The sequence below is a fragment of the Poecilia latipinna genome, unplaced genomic scaffold, assembly GCF_001443285.1.
Source record: "Poecilia latipinna isolate Pla-1442-1.1 unplaced genomic scaffold, P_latipinna-1.0 Scaffold979, whole genome shotgun sequence".
Taxonomy (NCBI): Eukaryota; Metazoa; Chordata; class Actinopteri; order Cyprinodontiformes; family Poeciliidae; genus Poecilia; species Poecilia latipinna.
Window position 1 is genome coordinate 38,124 of NW_015113595.1, and position 21,801 is coordinate 59,924.

The window sequence follows — 21,801 nt, forward strand, 5'->3', positions numbered from 1 at the left end:
TTATATTTTAGCTGACAAGTCAAATAGTAAGGTGAATATTTTAACAAAGTGATCATCCTGCGTGAGGGTGAATCATTTTTTTATTAGATGTTCGTGTCCATTGACAGACATTAGGTCATTAAAATTGATGATTAATTTGTTGTGTTCCTCCTCTGGACCTCACTGACTTCTCTGGACTTGTTCCTGCGGTCGGGGAATTTATCAGCTGGTATGAATCATCTGACAATTTATTTCAGCAGAAATCCTCTTTCTGTTTTTTCCCCTCCTGGTTCTGGATGAAAGCTTTATTCTTGTTTTTATTGAACCTGCTCTTACTTTTTCTGTTTTATGTAGACTTTAATTGAATTTGTAAGTGACTTTAGAGAACTTCTCTCTCGTCCATCCACCACATTGCTTCTCCTGATTGCCTGATTGTCAGTATTCATTACGTCTGAAATGAGAAGCTCAGCTAAGGGTGTCCTTATTGTGTTTGTCCAGCTGGCCTGTTGCTGCGGCTCAGCGGCCTGCTCCTGCTGCTGTAACTGCTGTCCGAAGATCAAGCAGTCCACTGGAACCAGGATTATGTACGCCTTGTACTTCCTGCTGGTCACCGTCATCTGTGTCATCATGATGTCCCCCACTGTGGAGGACATGATGAAAGACAATGTGAGTACAATATTGAAATAACTGATTAATTAACAAACACATTTACAAGGATGTATGCAGATAATAACAGCTAAGCTCCGGATTATATCAATAAAATACCATTTTGCTTACTGATTTTAGTTTGCTGAATAAACCTCTGAAATGTGCAGCATTCCTCCAACTCTTTAAACCGAGAGTGGGAGCAAGTGTTTACTTCTAATAAATGACTTTCTCTGTGATTGAGGGATGATTGCATCAGTAAGATCTCTTTCATCACTCAAATTGGAGTTCTTCATTGTAACTTCCTGCAGAGTATAGTTATCAGGCCAACAACTTTTAACCCAGATTTCGTCCTGTTGTTTTCTGTGTAGCTGGCCCACTGTGTCTCTCTCTGTGTGTGTTTAGTTTTGACAAAACTTTGGGGCAAACATTCTGTGAACATGAACACAAAAACACTGTACCACCAGTCAGACATGGTCGTGGGAGTCTGATAGTCTGGGGATGCTTTGATTCTTCAAAACGTGCAGGTTTTGTTTTAATTTATTGAACCCGGGGATTCTGCTGTGTACCTGGAAATCCTTAATGCAGAATATCCAGCAAGCGATTTGCGACCTCAAAGCTCAAATCCACTCAGGTTTTGCATCAGGACAGCAATCCAATATTTTAGTTTTTATGATAGTATTATAAACTCACTCAAGCTTATGTTGGATTTTTGTGATCCAATAAAGAGTGATCCGATTCATTCAGCGTAATGTGTTCACTGTACAACACAGAGCTGTCAGCCATATATTTATGTGTATATGTAAATGCATTGTGTGTGTTAAAGGAATACAATCCTTTGCTGATTGTTACCGTGACAACAGCCAAGCTTCCTCTTCCGGAAGAAGCTCCTTGGTGACCATATTTAACCGCTAGTCTTCCTGTTTTGTGTATCCCTTTTCCAGTATTTGTTAACCATTTTGACAGGACCCCCTGCTGTGTGTTTCTCTGTGATACGAGGATTCTCTACAAAAAAAACCCCAACCCAAGCTCAAAATGGCCTCTGATAAACCCCTTCACACATTCAGGCAGACGCTGTCAGTGACACACTGAGCACAGTGGGAAGTCCCTCCTAAGAGAGCAGCCATTGTGTGTGGGGGAGTGCTGGTCTCCTATAAAGAGATTTACAGCAGTTTGAAACAGTTCAGCCATTCTTCGTGTAATCACAACACCATGGACATGCTAATATGATCCTTAATAGGAGACAAAAGCTCCAAAAAAAAAAGGCTTTTTGCTCTTTGTCATGATCTGGCTCCACACGCTGAAGAGATGACGGCTTAATCTGCCCGAATCCAACATGTTCAGCTGTCATTTATTACCTGTTGAAGTCCCCAAGCGGTGACTAGCACAGATGATATTTTACACCTTTCTGAAGAGCGCTGGATTTCATTCATCTTTTCTTTTGAAAAAGACAAGCTTATTTTCATACATATGTATCTTCTGAAGTCTGCCTTGGGAAACCCATTTCACATAATAAACCATAATCACTAGAAGGATTGATTGGGTAAAATTTGTACCACGATTATTCAAACTATTGTCAGTGTTTGGTGCTGCGATTTGAAGTAGCAATTCAAAGTTTTTGAAAAAATTACATTCTGGTTACTGCTTTTGTCATCAGGAAAGTTATTTTAAATGCGTTTTTTTTTTAATCCTCTTTGTACTAGTTACTCACCTGAATGAAACATGGAGGCATCAATAAAATCAATACACACATCTCCCATGACTGACTTGAGCTGTAGGATGTCTTAGAATTGAGATCATTTGTGTTTAGACATATATTAGTCATTTACATGTTAACTGTGTTCAAACTGACGCATACAGGTTAATTTTATGATATTTCATGTAACCTCTGCTTATACATGTACAATCTTAGAGCTGAGAAACGAAGCGTGAATGTATCTTCAAGGCTTTCCCTTTTCAGCCAGTAGACCTGTTAAAATTAGATGCACACCTGGGGAAAACATTCACACACTTTTGCGGCACACACCAGTGAGTTCATGTGTGCAGAGGCTGGCCTGCCCACTGGATCACCATCTACAGAGTTGGATGCAAAAAATCTAGCCTGTTGTACAGGGTGTGCTTGCCCAAAGGGATTCGTATGCATCATGCTCCAATTACCTGGCTCTCTCTTCAGTTTTTCAGCATGTTAATAGATTCCAGCGCTGTACAGCTTTATATGTGGTCTAAATAAATTACGCTTGAGCTTCTGAGAACTGCAGGCTGACTCCAGCTCCTTTGCTTGGGCTGCCAACAAAAGAAGTGGGGGACAGAAAAAAAGTTACCACTCTTATTCTGTTTTCCATTTCTCTCCCATTTGACTTGGACTCTCGTCTCTGAAGCTGGCAGGTTTGTTCGCCATATATCAGACTTCATTCTTTGCTTTTTAAACCCAGAAGGCGTCTCTTCTGTTGGACCTCAGCCACCAAAGTATAATTTCCTGCTGAAAGCCACACCAACTTTCTCATTTTCATTACTCAGCCTTGCTTTGCCTCTCCTCTTGTGATGCAGTTTTTGGAGCTTGAACTGTGATTTTTTTTTTCCCCCCGTGTAGTTTGTTCCATCTCTTTTCCCTCTTCACATTTTTCTGACTTGGTGACAAAAAGCGTTTAATTTATTCATCTGCGGCCTTTGTGTGTGTACACTGTCAGTTGGTTTTAAGGCCCCTCCAACAGGCTGCAGAGAACCGAGGATGAATGAGGGCTCCACAGAGAGACCGCACATTTGTTGCTGCTGCCTGTTCCGTCTTTCAGCTCCTTTAGAGCCGTGACACAGAGAATAGACACTATTGGGCCCTTTCACTGAGGCCACACTCAATACAAACATAAGCAGAGGTGGGTCTCTGTCCACTGCCACAATGATCTAATCTTGGTATTTTTCTTCTTCTTCTTCTTGCTCTGTGGTTTTGCCCATCAGATCCCCTTCTACAACGAACTGTGCGAGAAGATGAATGCAGGGGAGAACTGCAAGACTCTGGTGGGATACTCTGCTGTCTACAAGATGTGCTTTGGAATGGCCTGCTTCTTCTTCTTCTTCTCCATCTTCACGCTTCGGATACACAGCAGCACAGGCTGCAGAGCGGCCATTCACAACGGGTAAAAATGAGCGGCTGCAGTTCATGAAATGCACAGTTGTCTGTAGGAATGAAATGCAGCCTCAAACCTCGTGGCGGGACGCCGTTTAGAGAAAATGCATGCCGAGTCGGCAAGTTGTTAGCAGATTTTGGTTTCACATTTATTGACTTAAAAACACAAAATAAGATGAGATTGAATAAAAATCAAATTATTGAATAAAAATCTAATTTTCTTGCCTTGTAAATATTTTGTGATGCCTTCATTAAGTTATTGAAATACAATGCATTTATCATAATCATGTTTACATTTTTACTCTTGAATATTTACTTAAATAGTTTAATTGATATTACATTAGTTTAGATTTGAAGATATATTTTTATTTCTTGCCTCCCTTGACGATCAGCTTCTGGCTGCTGAAGTTTATCCTGCTGGCTGGTTGTTGCACTGGAGCTTTCTTCATTCCCCAGGAGAAAATCTTTCTGGAAGGTAAAACACCTTTTCTGCAAAACCAAAGTACTTTCTGCTGTATTCCTATGAAGCCTGTTGTTAGGGCTGGAACTAATGATTATTCTAATAATTGATTATTTTATTGATTATTTTTGATGATTGTTCAGTTAATCACATAAAAATAATTCAGCAGGTTTTTTATTTATCTGTGTAGGCCTTTTTATTTGATATTAAAAGATGTAAATGAATAATTCAATTTCCTTTTTTAATAAGAAAACAAGCATTTTATTGCTTAAAATTTTATAACATTCCTTTGGTGTTTGTTTGACCATTTGTTCTAAAGGTTGCACCTGCAGCTAAAACATGTCCCTATCATCAACATGTGAAAAGCTCAGGGCTTTCTGCCTGACTTAATATCAATACTCAGGCTAATCTGTTGATTATTTTTTGGATTAACCAATTAATAGTTGGATAACAAAAGGTGCTTAACAGGTTTTTTTTTTTAACAACATTTGAACCAGGTGAAGCTAAAGCTGCTGCTTACAGACGAAGTGTTTTTATCGTGAGCTTCTGCTTGTGACAAAATGTTCACATTTTTGTACAGTTTTGGTTTAATTACTGCTGCGAATATGTTGTTCTTTCAGAAATTGGCCTATTTTGAGTCTGTATACTCAAGTACAATTGATTACATAGTTTGTTAATGATTATTCCAATAATTGATACATCAGGAAACCCAATTAATCGTTTCAGTCATGTCCGCTACATTAATACAATTTTGAACGATCTGAGTTTTAAAGTCTGCAAAAAGAAAGATTTAACTTCTGATATGGATGTGATACTAGGGGATATGAAAATACTCAGTTGTATAAAATAAACAAAAATAAAAAAAACTTGGTTTCATCCCTTTTGTTGTATTGGAGAATGTTTATGTTTAGCATTTTATCTTCCCATTAGGTCTTCTAACCATAAACCTCAGTGTGTTTTACGGTGGTTTTATGTTACAGGTCAACATGAAATACGGTGCAGTTATAGAGAAGTGGGACTTTCAAAATCTTTTACCAATAAGATGAGAAAAATTATGCCTCTAAATAACAGTGTGATGCAATGATGCATTTAGATCCACAATGACCATTCTTTCTAAACCTGCCTCTTTTATTTATTATTCGGTTCTCCTGAGCTCAGAATGTGATCTTGTCCAACACGTGTCCTGCTCTCTGTTTAACCTGACAGTGTGGCGCTACATTGGAGCTGCAGGAGGAGCCATATTCCTGCTGATCCAGCTCATGCTGCTGGTGGAGTTTGCTCACAGATGGAACACAAACTGGTGAGAGCTGAACAGTGTGGCTGTCATTGAAAGATCAGTGCTGACCTTTATATGTTGGAGAAAACCCTAAAAATATTATTTACTCTTTGGAGGCTCTAAAAAAAAAAAGTTGTGACGAGAGAAGAAGAGCTTTGTGTTTAAATGGGGCGCATTGTTCAGCAAAGATGCATCTTCCAGAAAAGCTTCTGGTAGATGGTGGCAGATTGTTTCCAAGATGTCTGAAGGTTTCAGTCGACAAGAAATAAAATGTGAACCTTTGCTTGTCTTCATGCCACTGTATTAAATGTAAATCTTCCAGACGAAGTAAAATGACAGAACCTGCGCAGCTGTAAACCTTTCCTGTTGTGTTTCCATGGTGATGCTGCAACTCATCACACATTACTCTGTCTCCCTTCCTGTGAATTTTCCTTTAGGTCATTTACTCCTGGGTTGTATTTTTGTATATTTTCACTCCTGTTTTTTTTTTCCCTGTTAAATTATTCTCATTCAGTTTGTATTCCCTTGTTAATATTCTGTTGTTTTTTTCTGTTCCGCTTTTTGCTTTTTCTCCCCCTGACGCCCTCTCTGTTTCCGCCTGCAGGAGTTCAGGTGTGGAGTACAACCGTCTGTGGTACGCGGCGCTGGCGTTTGTGACCCTGATCCTGTTCAGCATCGCGGTGGGAGCGGTGGTCTTCATGGGCTTGTACTACACCCATCCTGTGGCCTGCTCTCTGAACAAGATCTTTCTGGGCATCAATGGCAGCCTCTGCTTGATTGTGTCCATGCTCGCCATCTCCCCCTACATACAGAAATGTAAGAAACTTTAATACAATTCAGTCTTTATTATTTATTATAGTGTTTTTTGTTGTTGTTGTTGTAATGTAGAAATTAACCACATATCTAAAAACAATGTAGCTAAAATATTCTGATTCTTGAACTTGCTGCAGTGACAGAAAACAAATGTTTTGGCTTTGCACATCTAGAAACCATAATTGTTGGATGAAATAGTCAGATTAGATGAAAAGGTTCTAGGAAATGTCTAAGTTGGACTCAGGTCTGGCTTTGCACTAGGTCGCATGGAGTTGATCCAAAAAGTTAGATTGTTGGTCTTCTCTGTCCAGAACTCCTTCTTTGATGTTTTCTATGTGGCTTTTGCTAAACATGACTTCTTCTGGCTTACTAATCCTAATAAAACACACCAATGCTATTTTTTTTAAATATTGGGATTAGGGTGTGACAGTATGTGGGGTGTGAATACTTTTGTAAAGACCTGTTTGAAGATTTTATTAAAATGTCTGTTTGCTTTTGTTTCTGCAGTGCAACCCAGATCAGGGCTACTGCAGCCTGGGGTCATCAGCGTGTACGTCATGTACCTCACCTTCTCCGCTTTCTCCAGCAAACCAAAAGAAAGTAAGAACAGACATATCTGTACCAAGCTGTAACAATCTGTAATTAATATTAAACAATATGTAACAATATGTAATTAATTTTAACATTCTGTAATTAATTAGTACTAACAATCTGTAACAGTCTGTAATTAATACTAACAATCTGTAACAATATGTAATTAATATTAAACAATATGTAATTAATACTAACAATCTGTAATTAATTAGTACTAACAATCTGTAACAATCTGTAATTAATACTAACTTCGGTCACAAGTTAGGTTAGCATTTGATAATTAGCTTAAGCTAGTATTCGTTGCACTGACAGTTTTATGTTTATAGATGTGATAATATAAGTCATAAAATGAAAATGTTCTACTCTACATTTCAATCCTTCATTGGTTGTAAATATGTTTTAGTTTTCACATATATGTTTCCACATGTTTTCTTCTGCTAGTGGTTGAAGTCGATGGCGTGAACCAAACTGTCTGCGTGTTTCCCTTCAACTCCGGGTCAGAAAGCGACAAGCAGATCGTCACCGGTTTGGGAGCAGTGATCCTGTTTGCCTGCATCATTTACTCCTGGTAGGAAGCAAAGCATATTGCATGTTATCGGTCACAAACCGAAGCAGTTGTGAACATGTGCTGAGCTGTAGCCTCCGTCAAAGATGAACACACGTCTTCCTCCAGGTTCGTGACGTGACAGTTCAAAGACAAGTTAGCAGCTAAAAATCAGTCAAACTTTAATAAAATGGAAAATATATTTTTGGAAGATCAGACAGAAAAAATGCATACAAAGATTCAGTCAGATCTGGTTTACATTCTGATTGTCATTCACAAATTTTCAGAAAGGTGATGATCTTTCTGAAATGATGATCTTTATTTGGCAGGTTAAATTGTCTAAAAATGGAAAGTAAGTGAGGAAACCGGAGTATTTCCACCAAAGCAAACACAGAGCTTTAAGAAGTTGTCTGCTTTCACTGAGCTTTAACAGAATCACCCGTCACTTTTACTGATCTTACTTTAAGGTTAATCCCTTTAAAAAAGTGAACACAGTCAAACGATGTGCATTTTCTTTGTTGTGGCACTGATCCATGTAAACTGCTTTCTGATTCCTAAGCTTAATGTTGACATGAAATCATAAGACTGAGCCAGCTAAATAAATAACTGCAGTAGTTTCAGTGTCTGTTTCTGGGGAAATTAACACAATGACACAGATAGACCATGTGCATGTATTTTCCTGAAAACCTCTGGCCCGTCTCAGCCTTTAGTCTTGTTTTTCTGACAAACAGGAAGAACAAACTGCCTTGCAGGTTTCTAGTTAAGTTTTGCTGATTTTTCAGACACATTGTTTTTTTACTAGTATACATGGCAAAACAATGACTGAGGATCAGTTGAAGAACAATAATTGGCTAAAATACCTTTCTTGTGCTATTTTTCTTTAAATTTTCCTAACAAAACGAACGGACAAAGCATTTGTAAAGCAGATACGTTTTTAACTGAGCCTTCACTGATTTCATGCAGTGCGATGCTTATCAAAAGAAACCCAACTGAACCTCAGGAGCACTCAGGATGATGAGAGAAACGATAACGACGCAGGCAGCTCAGTTTGTATTGGCTGGTTGTGGAAAGCTCCATCCAGTTGGCTGTATCTGAGCAAAAAGCTGGGGGAGACACAAACTGTGGCTTTTACGCCTTTGGTCACATGTGTTTCCCATCAACTGGAGGCATCCTGTCTCTTGTGGTTGCGCAGGCTGCTAAAACGGCAAATTATCAGGAAAAAAAAACAAAAAAAAACAGGGTGATGGAATTATAACCGTTCTCTCTATTTTTGTTCCCTTTTCTCTCCTTCTTCAGTTTAACATCGACCACTAAGCGCAGCTCTGCAGCGCTCCGGGTCTATAGGAACAGTGAGCCAGAAACTGAGGTAAACGCACAAATATTCAGACCTCACTGGGTGTGGGAAGTTAAACTAAAATACACGCTCATAAAACAAAAAAACACAGCAACAGTAAAAAAAAAAAAAAAAAAAAACCCATCGACTCGCTTTCAGACAGATGTGGCCAATTGTACGTGAGGCGTCTGTTTTTGTCCCGCGTGTCTGGTCCCTCTCAGCAGTAACGTTTTCTTTCCTCCACAGAGAGCTCGCTGCTGCTTCTGCTTCGGAGACGACACAGGTGAGGAAAGTCTGATAATTTGTCCTTCACAGTCAGAGTCCACACACTCAATCTAGCTGCTACTTGGCTGCCAGATTGAGGATGGTGAGAAAGCATTGGTCAGTAAACACAGATGATGTCACTGTTACTAGGAGGTTATTGTTGCAAAGTAAAGCAGGATCTGGGGTGAGGGAGAAGCATGTGTTGGGTCACACTGCCACCTGCTGGAAGTACACATGCACTTAGAAATACCAAGTCTCGTCATTAAGGATTCGGGCGTTTTAAACTTTACGTGCACTGCTGACCCTCATCTTTCATTCATGATTGTTGTTTTTGTCGTTTCCAGAGGATTATGAAGAGGAGAAGACCACCTCGGGACAGAGCGTGGTGTACGACGAGCAAGAAAGAACCATCTACTGCTATTCCTTCTTCCATTTTGTCTTCTTCCTGGGCTCTCTGTACGTCATGATGTCCATCACCAACTGGTTTCAGTAAGTTTTTCATTTTTGTCTCAGCGCTCTGTATTTGTGTCTTACTGTTTTGCGCGCGTTTTCTCGGGGGACTGTACCGTCGACTCTTTTACCCCCTGCCTCTGATCTGATACGGGTCTCAAAGCTTTTACTCTGGTTGAAATCTGAAGTTGAGTTCAGACGGTTTTCCTGTTCCTCTGCCTTTCCCAGTTATGATGACCATAAGATCGAGAAGCTGCTGGACGGCAGCTGGTCGGTGTACTGGCTCAAGGTGGTGTCCTGCTGGGTCTGCCTCTTCCTCTACATAGTGACGCTCCTGGCTCCCATGATGTGTCCGAAGCGCTTCGAGGCCTAGGTCACCCTCTTCTCTCTGATGGGCGAGGCTAAGGGACCACCTTGAAACACAGCCCTACACTACCCCCAACATTCAGAGTGGAGGATTATCTTTTTGTTTTACATGTTACAGTCTTTGTTTTACAATGTTAAGCTGGTAATACCTTGATGGTCATTTTTTTTAACTCTTTTAATACCACTGACTGTCTTTGTATTTCCTACAGGTCTGGAGTTACAAAAATAACACCTGGAGTTGAGTTACATTGAAAACCATTGAGCCTTTGTAGATTCTCTGAAGTGGATTTTTGTTGCATTATCAGACTTTTTATTTTATTGCGTTTTCCTATTTTATTTTTAATCTCGGCCAGATGCTTCAGTTCTGTGAAATTAAACCATCGAGAAGTTGTAGCAAAGGTTTATATGTTTGTGGGATACATTTAGTTGGAGAGATGTTACAGAAGATGTATTTATTTAATCCTGAATGAAAGGACAACTATGGTGTGAATTGAGCAGGTTTGGCCTCTTAACAATGTTTAAAAACTCATTCCTCAGGCTTATTGTTTAAGCTCTATGTGTTGTGATTTGTTATATATATTGTGTTTTGTAGTTTTTTCTATGCAACGGAACAAGTTGTTGATATTAGACTCCCGCTGTTGTGAAGTTTCCACTTAGATCACAAGGGTAAAGTTTTACTACGGCCACTGCTCCCTTTGAGCCGAAACCTTTCTTAGAGAAAATCCATCTCACCCGCGTGTTTCCGCTCATCGTCATGCATGGCAGGAGGTTTTATATCTGTAAAGTGCCACCTCTCTGGAAGAGCTCCACTGAATCAACATTGCATTTGCCAAAGGTAGCCAGCAGAACTGCTCACATTGTTTGGTCTGTCGCAGGAAAAGATACAACTCTGAACGTTATGTATTTGCTGACTCATGCAATCACAGTTAAACGTTTTATGCTTCTTCGTCATCATGACGTCTAGGAAAAAGCCAGCACAGTTGATGTCAAAAGTGATTTATTCAACACTGGATGTTGAATTTACAGCCGAGTTAAATTGTATTATAGAAAAGAAAAAAAAAAAAATTATGACATCACACTGCAAAGCTGAACAGTTCCTTCAATCATCTCTTTGATCGCTCTCTTAACATGTTTCGAAGAAGGAGACAGAATCATGCATAGCAACAGAGCTGACATTTTAATTTGCTTCATTGTAAACTCTTCTGATATTCATTTGTTTCTGCATTTCAGTGATTAATGTGAATGTAGAAATTTAATGGTGCTTTCAAACAGGGGGGAGAAAAAAACAATAAAGTAAGACATTGAAAACCACTGTAAACGAAGGTTTATGACTGACAGTAATTTGACCAAAATGTTTGAAATACAAAGTTGTAGGTGGCATGACGCTCACGTTATTTCAATAAAAACATGCATAACATGCCGTCAGATGTCATTTTTCTGTGTACAGGTCAGTAGAAAAGTTCAGATGAGATATACAGTAATTTAGGGCCTTTATTCATCATTCACAACTTCAATAAATTTGAATATTGTTAAAAACAGGGTCAGAACGCACAAGCTGCATGTCGGGTCCATGGTTCAGGAGAATATGCAACAAATTATAACCTGCACCTGCTTTTCTTCACTTTTCAATTCGAGTCAAGAGAGAAACTTGAAACTAGTAGATGCAGAAATTTCTTCCGCTTGCTACCAGTTCTGATAAGAGAGGTCAGAGTCCATCTAAATTATGCCAGAAGCTTGTTTAGAGACATTTAAATGAATACGAGTGAGTGTACATGCATAGTGTAATCTAAAACTGAAATTTGGTGTTCAAGCAAGCATTTCACCTAGTTGTCATCATTCCAGAGATTAAAACATACTTAATACTGTGTAGTTTTCAAGATTTATTTTACTTAAAGCTGCCGTATGTAATTTTTATAAAAAAAAAAAAAGTATTTGCTGAAACTCCCACTTTATCGTGACAATATAAGACAGATAATCTGTGAAAAACATTGAGCTGCCTTTTTTTATATCGTCACTAACACAGTGACAGTTTTAACAAATATGTTTTTTAAAAAATGTTTTAGATGCGGCAGCTTTTATTATATTTAAGAAATGTTCATTGAAAGCTTATTATGTTTGAGCAGCTCTAATAAACTGAAGATATATTGCATAAACATGAGGAAAAACTGCTGATTTACTTATTGGACTAACAAAGGATATAAAACACAACGTTCAGCTCCTCTAAATGCCGTCACTGAAATGGTTTCTTCCGTTTTCCTCTGACCTATCACCTACTACAGCAACACATCAACGCAGCGTCTTTCTTTATGGTAAAAATCCCCCATCGGTGCTCTTTCTGCCCCTTCACTCTGCCCCTTCCACCTCTTGATAGTCGTCAGGAATGTTGTCTGACGGAGGAAAAGGAGAAAATAAAATCTCACTTCTATGATCAGAGCTTTCATTTCCATTTACGAGAGCATTGTTAGTCAGCAGACACTCACCGTTACAGCGGTACTTCAGGTTGGACCAGATGATGTTTTCCTGAGAGAAACAGAACACACCCAGTCGCCCACCTCTCATACTGGTGTCAATGATCACCCCAGTGTCCGCCACCAGTTTGGACCCCTCGTAGAAACGAGCTCTGAGTAAAACATAAAAAGAAACAACAAAAACAAGCCACTTCTGGTCAGAAATATAAATTCACTTAATTCTGGGATTATGTGTTCATTTATTTTAAACGATGCAAAAGAAACAATTGTTTAAACACAAAGATTTTCTGCATAATATTAATTTATTGTCTCGGTTAAATTTTACCCAAAGGTTCAAATTAATGCATGAACCCCCTGAAATATAAGTTGAACTCTAACTTCAGTCTTCTGTAGCGATGAACAAGCTTGTAACCTAAAGCCGGCTGGATACTGGAAAATGTTTTATTTCATTCACGTCACATTTTATATTATGCAGACACTCTTTGATGTTGATTCCACATTTGGGAAGAGTAATCTCCTTGATTTTAATAGAAAGTGACTCTCCCATGTGACGCTGTGTTGAATCTCACGAGACACTGCTTGTGATTTGCTATCGACTTCTCATTTGGGTTTACAATCCAGTTTACTTTCCTAAAAGACTAACAGTTCGGGTCAGGTGGTGGAAACTTGAACTCGTTTGGGTTTTCTAACAGAACAATGAGTCCAAAATATCAAAACTGGTTTCTGGGATGTTAACCATTAAAAGCTTCAGTATTGACCTGGACCTCAGAAAATATGGACTTAACAATGGTCATATGTACCTTTAGAGTCATGGCAACAAAATCCATAAGGCTGAGATGCATTATGCTATAAGGCTTTGGGCCAAATTAAAGAGTGGTAAAACATATGGTTGTGCATAAAGATTTTGATGGAAAACCCCCAAATGAAAATGAATTCCACATCAACAATGAAAGCAGGTTAGCCTTCCACTAAAACTGTGTCTACAGTGTGTTTGATGGAGCATGTCTGCCTGTACCTGATGTATCCGACCTGCGGTCTGTGCTGGAGGAACCAGCGGTAGGAAACCTTGTCCTTCCAGCCGACATTCCTGGGGTCCTTCCACAGGAGACGCACCTGGTCCGTTGTGTTTCCTGTGTGCCACAGGGAGTTCCTCATGTACTCACCAGGACCCGTCTTAGACTTCACCACCTGTTGAAGAAGAGCCATGTAGGACCGAGGAGGACTCCGTCAAACCGATGGAAACAGACGTCACGCAAACCTTCAATTGTATTCCAGGCTCAGCGACAGCTCTGAAGGGCGCGGCCTGCCAGTAGGTCTGCTCCGTCTGTTTCCACATCACCACGTAGAAGGAGGACGAGTCCTGGTAGCCGAAAATGAAGCCAGCATAATCATCGTCCGTCACTGTGTTCACGTGGAAGGTTCCCTCGAAGTCAACTCCACTGAAGGCTTTATAGCCTGGAGATGCACACAGGAGACAAACAACGGCCCAGATCAGAGGATCCATGGAGGGAGATGGGAAATAGCTGGAGTTATTGTAAAACTGGACACGGCATAGCAAAGATACTCAAGTATTTACCAACAGCAAGGCCAGGATCAGAGTTCATGGTCTGGACTATCTCCATACCCTGGAAGAGGAAACATGCCGTCTATAAGGGCTAACAAAATAATCTGAAAGAGCTTTGACGAGGAAAGACATTCTGGAGGAAAATCCACTGCAAATGGGCTTAAAAGTCTGAGGTAAGAAAGGTAAGATGAGCCTCGTTGCTGACCTGGTTGAGCACCACCCAGTTGGGATCTATCTGTGAGTCTCCCTCCGGGTCCAGCACCACGGTCTGGTAGGCTCTGAAGTCGGTCAGCGTGACCTCAGCGTTCTCAGGGCAGTGGTCGATGATGTCAATCACGTTGTCCTTGTCAAAATCTCCCTCGCACGCGTCTCCAACTTTGTCCACTAAAATACATCAGTAGAGTTTGGTTGTCGTGGAAACGCTAAAACTGAACAACCGCAGTCAGAAATGTACAACTCACTCATCACGGGTATGGATGTTAAATTAACTTTATATAGAAACAGCCTGAGTACCAACCAGGCCCGAAGATTTCATGAACTGGAAGTGCTTAAATGCCAGTGTCACTGTCTACAGTGAAGCAAGTTTCATGTTGACATGTTATGGCATACAGAACAAGAATAAACTCCCTGCTCCAACACTAAATCTTCAAGCTACACTGAAATTTTCAGCTATTCACATGGACAAGCCAAACACAATCAGATGGAGGAAAGAATTTGCTTTTTGGCCATGGTGACAAAAAGTTTCCTTGGAGGAATTACAAAGAGGGGTTGAAACTTAAGAAAAGTGACGCATAGCGGTGATGGTGCGCTGCACAAAGCGGATGAAGTAAAAACTTTGGTATGGATAAATCAGTCTACATTAAGCTGTTGCAGTGGCTCCAAGTTCAACCCTGGTTGATCATTAGCTTGCCTGATTTCCAGGCAAGCTAAGTCCTTGCCTGGAAACCAACCTCCTTTAACTAAACTCTAAATATTTTTCTTCCACAAAACACATGCGGTTTCTCTGCAACTTGCTAAGGGAAATTCATCCAAATGTAACTGAGGATGTGGATTCCAAATGGATGAAAAAAGTCCATCATATTCAAAACTCATTTTTGCATGATAAGATGATGACTGTATGCAAACTTCTCCCCTAAGCTGTACAAAATAATAATAAAAAAAGAACACAAACTGTCTGAGTCCTTTTGGTCTGAGTTGGGAACCAGTCTGCAGTTATCTTCACTATCTGGTATGCCGTCATTGTCGTCATCGTCGTCACATTCATCTCCCTGCAAGAAAGAAACCACAGATTGGTTCTCTCTACAGTAGCGATATGAATCGGTGATTATCACCAGGTGTTAATTAAATATAAAGAACGAGATTAAACCATTCCATCTTTGTCCGTGTCCAGCTGAGACGAGTTGATGACAGTGGGACAATTGTCTTTCGTGTTCTGGTGACCGTCACCGTCACTGACAATAAAAAAAAGAAGAAACGGGTAAAAAAGAAAAAAGAAAAACACTTTCAAGACCATCAGCCAGTAACGCAGGGTGTACCTGTCTATGTTGTCATCACAGGTATCTCCTACTAGGTCGTCGTCTGAGTCCGACTGCAGGCGAGTGGCACAAACTCAGTTGGTGACATGGAAGAGAAATCTCCCAATTGGTGTTTTATTGTTACCTGATTAGGGTTGGCCACGTCAGGACAGCTGTCACACGCGTCCCCTACGCCGTCGTTGTCCCTGTCTGCCTGATCTGGGTTCGGGACTCGCTGGCAGTTGTCAAGAACGTTTTTCAAGCCTGGAAACAGGATTAAAAGCACAGCGGCTGGTTGGATGTAGCCTCCAGGGCAGTCGGAATGCATCACCAGATGGCAGCGTTTGTTTCAAATTGATGGTGAAATAGTTTCCAGTGGTCTTCAGCTCCTGGCAATGGCTTGCCACGGAAAAAATTATCTAAATGACGAGACAGACATGAGCTAGTTCTCCGCAATCTGACCACAGAGTTAAAAACATTACCGAGAATGACCAAGACGAGGGAGAACCGCCAAGCCCAACACCGAACAATGGGTAAACACAAAAGGCAAGAATTTTCCATCGGAGTTAATCAGAGTTCCCACCGAACGCCGATTAACTAAGGTATGAGGGGGAAAGCTTTCGGGGAAAACATTTAGCAGTTGGAGTTCTTTTATGCAACACTGCTCTGTATTAGCATATCCTGAAACCCAGAGATCTAACAGGTAGAATATGTTGACTGAAACAGACACTAAAGAAGCAGGGGGATGTTTTTCACAGAAAGGCAATAACAAATGTTCCCGTCTGCGTCCTCCTAACAGGAAGGTTCTTATGTCCAGACAGACTGGCCTCTGGAAAATCCTCTCCGACCGGTAATGCTTTTATCAGATGACTGCTTTCACTCTTGGTTCCTCTTTTCTTTTGAAGTAATTTAGGCAATAAAACCAGGGAAAGGCCACTTCCCATAATCTGACCACGTATAAAACAAAAACTTACACTCCTGATCCGATAAACAGCCATCAAACTAATTATTCACACTCTTACCGTCTCCGTCCATGTCGTCGTCACATTCGTCTCCCAGTCCGTCCTTGTCCGTGTCCCTCTGTGAGGGATTTTGGATTGTTTTGCAGTTATCGCAGGCGTCGCCGTGGATGTCTTTATCACTATTCTTCTGGTCCACATTTGGGACCAACCAGCAGTTATCCTGGGACAGACAAATTAGTTGTTGTTGTTTTGTTTTTTTTCAACACAAAAGTTACACACACCTCCATGCAACGATAGTTCATACTTTTTTTAACATTTTGACAGAGATAAGAAAAAAATTATACATGAAAACACTTAAGTGGAAATGATTTTAATCAGATTACTGCCTTCATTGTAACTTTCTTTATTATGTCTAATTTAGTCACTTCCACTTACACAGTTAGAGAGCTCTTTTACCATAACATGCATATTTCTGAAGTGAAGCTAAAAATGCTCTAACAAATCACCCAAAACATAACATGCCCCATTAGTGAAACATGGTGGTGAGAGCATCATGCTGTAGGAATGCCTTACTTCAGCAAAAATGGGAAAGCCACAATCAAATTTATGGTTGTAAACTCACAAAATATGAAAATTCAAGGCGCAAATATCATTCTGAAAGGCACCAAATCTACTCTACATATGATGAGCTAAGTCACCTACGTCTATGTTAATGATGCCGTCATTGTCTGCATCGTCATCACAGGCGTCACCAGACCCGTCCCTGTCCGCATCCTCTTGGCCAGAGTTGGGCACAAACACACAGTTGTCCTGGAAAACACACACACAATAGTTTCTGACGCAAGCCTGGGTTGAACATGAGAATGGGAGGAGGACGTAGGAATGGAGTACCTGGTTACAGTTGTTGTCTCTGCACACAAGATTATTGTCTGGATACGCATCAATATCTGTGTCCTTCCCACATTCGTAGCCATTACCAGCCCAACCAATACCGCACTACGATTACAACAACAACAAAAAAGTTTATCAACATATTGCAGTGACAAACATATTCTTTACATCGATGCCTGTTGAGAATACCTACCACACAACTAATGCTTCCATCTCTCTCCACAATGCACTCCCCATTGACGTCGCAAGGGTTCGGCTGACCATTGGGGCACAGTCTGGTGCCATGACAGCCTGTCAACTGGTCACCAGTGAAACCAGCCCTACACTCTCCACATCGGAAGGAGCCCTGAGGAGGAAGACACAGTCAGAGATGGCTGTCCTCATCTATTAAAATGGCACACTGTACATAAAGTGGTCTTACAATAGTGTTGTAGCAGAGGGAGTTGGGGGTGCAGCCTCCGTTCTCAGGCGGGCCCAGACACTCGTCTAAATCTTCACACACCTGGGAGAGGAGGAAACGTCAGACACAAAACACTAGGTAGGGTATTTTTGTGAGGTAAAAAGATCTACAATATACAGCAGGGAGGGCTGAGTTAGACCTGTTTGTGTGATTTGGCGTAAGACACTCCGACGCCATTGATCTCTGGTCCCATGTATCCCACGGGGCATTTCTCGCAGCGGAAACCAGGAGCGGTGTTCACACAGCGGACGCCAGGGAAACACGGATTAAAGCTGCACTAAAACTCAAAAGCAGAGAAGAAAGATTATGAGTAGCTGAGCGCTGCCAGGTGCCGCAACGTGAATTACAAAGCTTAATCCATACCTCATCTACGTCGTCACAGTGAACCCCGTCTCCTGTGTATCCATCAGGACAGGGGGCGCACTGGAAGCCCCCTGACTCTGAGGAAATGCACATGTTCTGTCTGAAACAGGTCCCTGGCGGGCACCCAGTCAGATGGGAAGGAATGACCACCTGCTCAGGACTCGGACCTGGGACAGGGTTGGTGGGACTACCTCCGAGTCCTGTGAGTGAAAACAGAAAAAAGTTCATGTCTCTTGTTTCAACAGAGTTTAAACACTGTATACAAGGAGGAAGACCTTTTTTTTTACTGCTTACCACAAGCCAGACACTCAGCAATGGTGTTCCTCAGAAAGTTTGTTTCCTTAATCTACATCAGAGCATCGTGAACATTGTTAGAATATTATCTTTCAGCTACAATGGAAATTCTGAATGATGACATCTTAAAAATCAGACTAAAAAAATAGCAGAATGTTTCTGCCTCACTGTTTAACATTCACATTTGACTAACTCTTACTGTGGCTCTTTACACAGCCCCTAACATCTACTTGGTTAAACTGTATTAGCTTATTTAGTCTGATGGAACAGAAACATATAATTAATATCTTTATGAATCCACAGCTTAGGAACATAAGATTGAATAGCGTAATAATTATACATGATTTTTATAAATACAATTATCAAAGTATTTAAACATTTAATAAACTTTTGTTTAAATATATTTTTCTTCATTGAATCACACCGTCTTCGGATCTCCATAGAAACCAAATTGAAAAAAGAATTTAAAAAAAATCTTCTAACCTTCAGCTGCTTCCAGTATGATTCCCTCAAATCTACTCTCCATTGTGATTTTACTTTATTTCAGAGCAACTCTGAGAGCTTTCTCCCTTTCCATGCATTAGAAACAGACTGACAAATGGAGACAGAGGACACAAGACCTGCTTGTGGAGCAGCTCCCTCATCTCAGACAGCATGCTCTTCAGCTCCTGTATGCTGGTCTGATCTTGCACCACCCTGCCTCCCTGGAAACCTGAGCAAAGTTATGAATCAGCATAAAAACTCTCAGACACAACCAGCTTGGGACACCATAGGCCCATGTCAACACACCCAGCAGGTGCAGAGACTCCGCTGGTTCCATGCTGCAGTCCTGCAGCGTGGCCACGTTGTCGATGGTGTCCTCAATGACCAGCTTCAAGTCTGTCAGGTTATCCTGACAGAGAAATAAAACGGAGCGCATAAAAGCCTGAACAACGGCCACAGCCATACATTCTCATCACAGATCTCTCATTCACCTGTCCGCTTGACTGCAGGGTCCTCAGTGCCACCTTGTTGGGCCCAGGTGGGAGTGACCCGAACGCGGCCGGCAGGTCATTCACAGTATGAGCGAGCCTGCAGTCGACGTAGATGTTAAGGCGAGGCGGGCCGCGCTGGAGGCCGCTGGCGTGCATCATGACGTGGTGCTCCCGTCCGTCTGCCAGGGAGCCGTGGTTGAAACTGGTGGTGCCAAACCTGCCGTCGGTCTTCTGGTAACGAAGCGTCACTGGAGACGGAGCGATAAACAGAGGCATCAGAACCGGCGTGGACTCACAGAACAATGAGGCGTTGGCAGAACAAACCCACTTTTGCTCAGTTTGGCTTGCACATTCAGCTCCAGGTACTTGGTGTTGTCTTTGGGGTTGAGCACACTGAACAGAGAGGTGGGGGCCCTGTTTTGGAGCCTGAAGGACGAGAGGAGGAACGCCTCATCCCTGCCTTTGTTCTTCAGGCTTCCTTGGAGCAAGTCTGGCAGGCAGTCTGGAGACACCAGCAGGTCGTAGACTAACACAGGAGAGAGCTGTTAGAGGAATGGGCTGCGCATCAAATAACAGCAAAGCAGTAAATTAGAGGGACCAAAGAGCTTATTAATCCTTTTTCAGTGTAATTTAGTGGGATTGCATGTTGTAAACACAAACTACTGTAGTGCATAATTCAGCGTTTGCTTCATGTGTGGAGTCTTTAATCTCAACTTCAGCTTCAGGGAGGTTTTCACATGCATACCACGCTTTTCAGATGTCTATGTGTAAGAGAATTTAAAATGAAAACAATTCATAAAGTGAAATCTCAATAAATCACATTAATGCTTTCAGGAGAGAGCGGACGAAGGTAAAGTGCTCTATCTGGCAGACTTTAAGTGGTTCTGTGATCCGGTGTAGCCCAATTACTACTCCTGAGTCACTGTGTTGCGGCTCTTTGCTGAGTGTGACAGAAGCCCTTTGTGATGTGCGTGCATATATGTATGTTTGTGTGTGCAAGTGAACTTTCATGTTAGCATCCTGCTGTGTTTTTATAGAGCCGCAGTAAATTCTGTCCACTGAGGAAAAACCTCTTTGTGCTGCACTTACATGCACAAACACAAATGACGGATTCAAAGAATAACACAAAGTGACACAAAGTTGAATGAAAAAAGTTGAATGCAGACTCTGGGAAAGCTTAGATCTCAGTAATGTGCTCCCCTAAGCCATCTCGTCTAGGTTGGTTTGTCATTAGATCACAACATCAGACTCTAAAGTTCAGGGGGAAAAAAACTTGCTTTAAGTTCACCTTCCACTGCATCTGCACTCCTATTTTTTCTCATGTTGAAATGGAAAACGTTTCATAGCTACAGACTACCAAAATCTTTGGTAAATATGTTTTCCACGAGAGCAGAAGCGGTACTTACCAATACCCTCAGCTGAGACAGTGAGCAGCAGTTGCTGCAGCACCAGCCATAGAGCTGCTGCTTGGAAACACATTCCAGTCACCAAGCGACACTTCAAGAAAATATTTCAGAAGTCTCCTGTCGACTGATGAAGGTGAACGGACAGATCTCACACGGCAGAGGTTAGATGTTGTTTTTTGTCCACAGGCACAGCTTATAAAGTAAAGGGGAGTGTCCTTGCTCACTGGTGGCACTGTAAGTGAGTACTTGTGTTTGGTTATAATTGCGGGGGAGTTGCTTCTCTGTACCGTCTTATGTATACAGTTTGGTCAGAATATCATCACCCTTACAGTAATTGCAAACATCTGAATACAAAACAAGGCACTGGAGCGATTACTTCCATTGCATGGGTGAATTTTCTGTTCTAATGAGCACATTCAGTGCAAGGTAAACATAGAATTTCTTGAGTTTTGTGCGTCTTGTGTTTTAAAATGAAATATTTTAAAACTTCTATACACAAACCCAGCCATCTGAAAAAAATAACTATTCTGGAAATTGTCATTTTTCCCAGATATTGCAAAACTTCGTCTCAGAAATGGATGTGATCCCCTTGGGTAATATTTAAACAGCCTGCTGATCTGTATAAATCTAAGGCAGATGTTTTCAGTCTCCTTATGTTTCCAGGTTATGTCCTCTACACGCCACTGCAGCCCTTTTTTTCTCTAATCTAGTGCAGGCTTGCAGGAAAAGCAGGACAAACAGGGTAAGACTTGAGTGGAAATATGGAACAATAGACGTCTGGTTCACGCTTTCTCTGTTGACCTCAGGCATATTTTAACAGCTGTTTGTCTAAGTCAGAGAGACATTTACCATTCCTCTGAGCGTTTCCATTGAACATCCGGCTGAGTCTGGCTCTCTGGACTCTGACCAAACGGCTGGCAAACTTCAGCGTTACATCAGCTGTGGGATAAAACTCGAAGTGCATTGCAAAGTATCCAAATCCCTTCAACGCTTTCAAGATTTATTATGTTACTGAATTTATATTGGGATTTATATAGACCTATTCAATGTAGAATACAAT

At 41.1% G+C, this 21,801-nt stretch overlaps 2 protein-coding genes across 3 annotated transcripts in view; one reads left to right on the forward strand and one right to left on the reverse strand.

Moving 5' to 3' along the window:
- serinc5 (serine incorporator 5) overlaps positions 1-11,153 on the forward strand; it is a 23,349-nt gene extending 12,196 nt beyond the window's left edge. The window contains exons 2-12 of the mRNA XM_015050201.1: positions 478-645; positions 3,577-3,755; positions 4,138-4,220; positions 5,412-5,505; positions 6,086-6,297; positions 6,802-6,894; positions 7,330-7,456; positions 8,729-8,798; positions 9,012-9,048; positions 9,374-9,518; positions 9,708-11,153. Of these exons, the coding sequence (XP_014905687.1) occupies positions 478-645; positions 3,577-3,755; positions 4,138-4,220; positions 5,412-5,505; positions 6,086-6,297; positions 6,802-6,894; positions 7,330-7,456; positions 8,729-8,798; positions 9,012-9,048; positions 9,374-9,518; positions 9,708-9,852 (1,353 nt within the window). The 3' untranslated portion in view covers positions 9,853-11,153. The remainder of the gene's footprint in view (positions 1-477; positions 646-3,576; positions 3,756-4,137; positions 4,221-5,411; positions 5,506-6,085; positions 6,298-6,801; positions 6,895-7,329; positions 7,457-8,728; positions 8,799-9,011; positions 9,049-9,373; positions 9,519-9,707) is intronic.
- A 169-nt stretch (positions 11,154-11,322) lies between these two features.
- On the reverse strand, positions 11,323-21,176 carry thbs4a (thrombospondin 4a). 2 transcript variants are annotated; one of them, XM_015050198.1, is made up of 23 exons: positions 20,742-21,164; positions 19,664-19,861; positions 19,336-19,583; positions 19,151-19,253; positions 18,982-19,073; positions 18,362-18,413; positions 18,068-18,267; positions 17,844-17,981; positions 17,666-17,746; positions 17,438-17,590; positions 17,245-17,349; positions 17,056-17,163; positions 16,414-16,573; positions 15,537-15,655; positions 15,413-15,465; positions 15,244-15,328; positions 15,049-15,145; positions 14,083-14,261; positions 13,890-13,938; positions 13,572-13,768; positions 13,329-13,501; positions 12,326-12,465; positions 11,323-12,232 (listed from the first exon to the last, which is right to left on the reverse strand). In XM_015050198.1, exons 1-23 carry the CDS (start codon positions 20,812-20,814, stop codon positions 12,189-12,191), a joined length of 2,847 nt encoding a protein of 948 aa, XP_014905684.1. In that variant the 5' UTR covers positions 20,815-21,164; the 3' UTR covers positions 11,323-12,188. The 2 variants fall into 2 exon arrangements, with proteins under 2 accessions (XP_014905684.1, XP_014905683.1); XM_015050197.1 differs by having other exon boundaries at positions 17,056-17,349; positions 20,742-21,176.
- Positions 21,177-21,801: the final 625 nt, after the last annotated feature.

Bases quoted from the DNA above. Each gene is read 5' to 3' on its own strand.
- thbs4a (XM_015050197.1), bottom strand. From the start codon at position 20,814: ATGTGTTTCCAAGCAGCAGCTCTATGGCTGGTGCTGCAGCAACTGCTG. The intron at 19,862-20,741 runs GTAAGTACCGCT...CTCCTGTGTTAG, and splicing joins TGTCTCAGCTGAGGGTATTG to TCTACGACCTGCTGGTGTCT. The intron at 19,074-19,150 runs GTGTGTTGACAT...AACTTTGCTCAG, and splicing joins GGAGTCTCTGCACCTGCTGG to GTTTCCAGGGAGGCAGGGTG.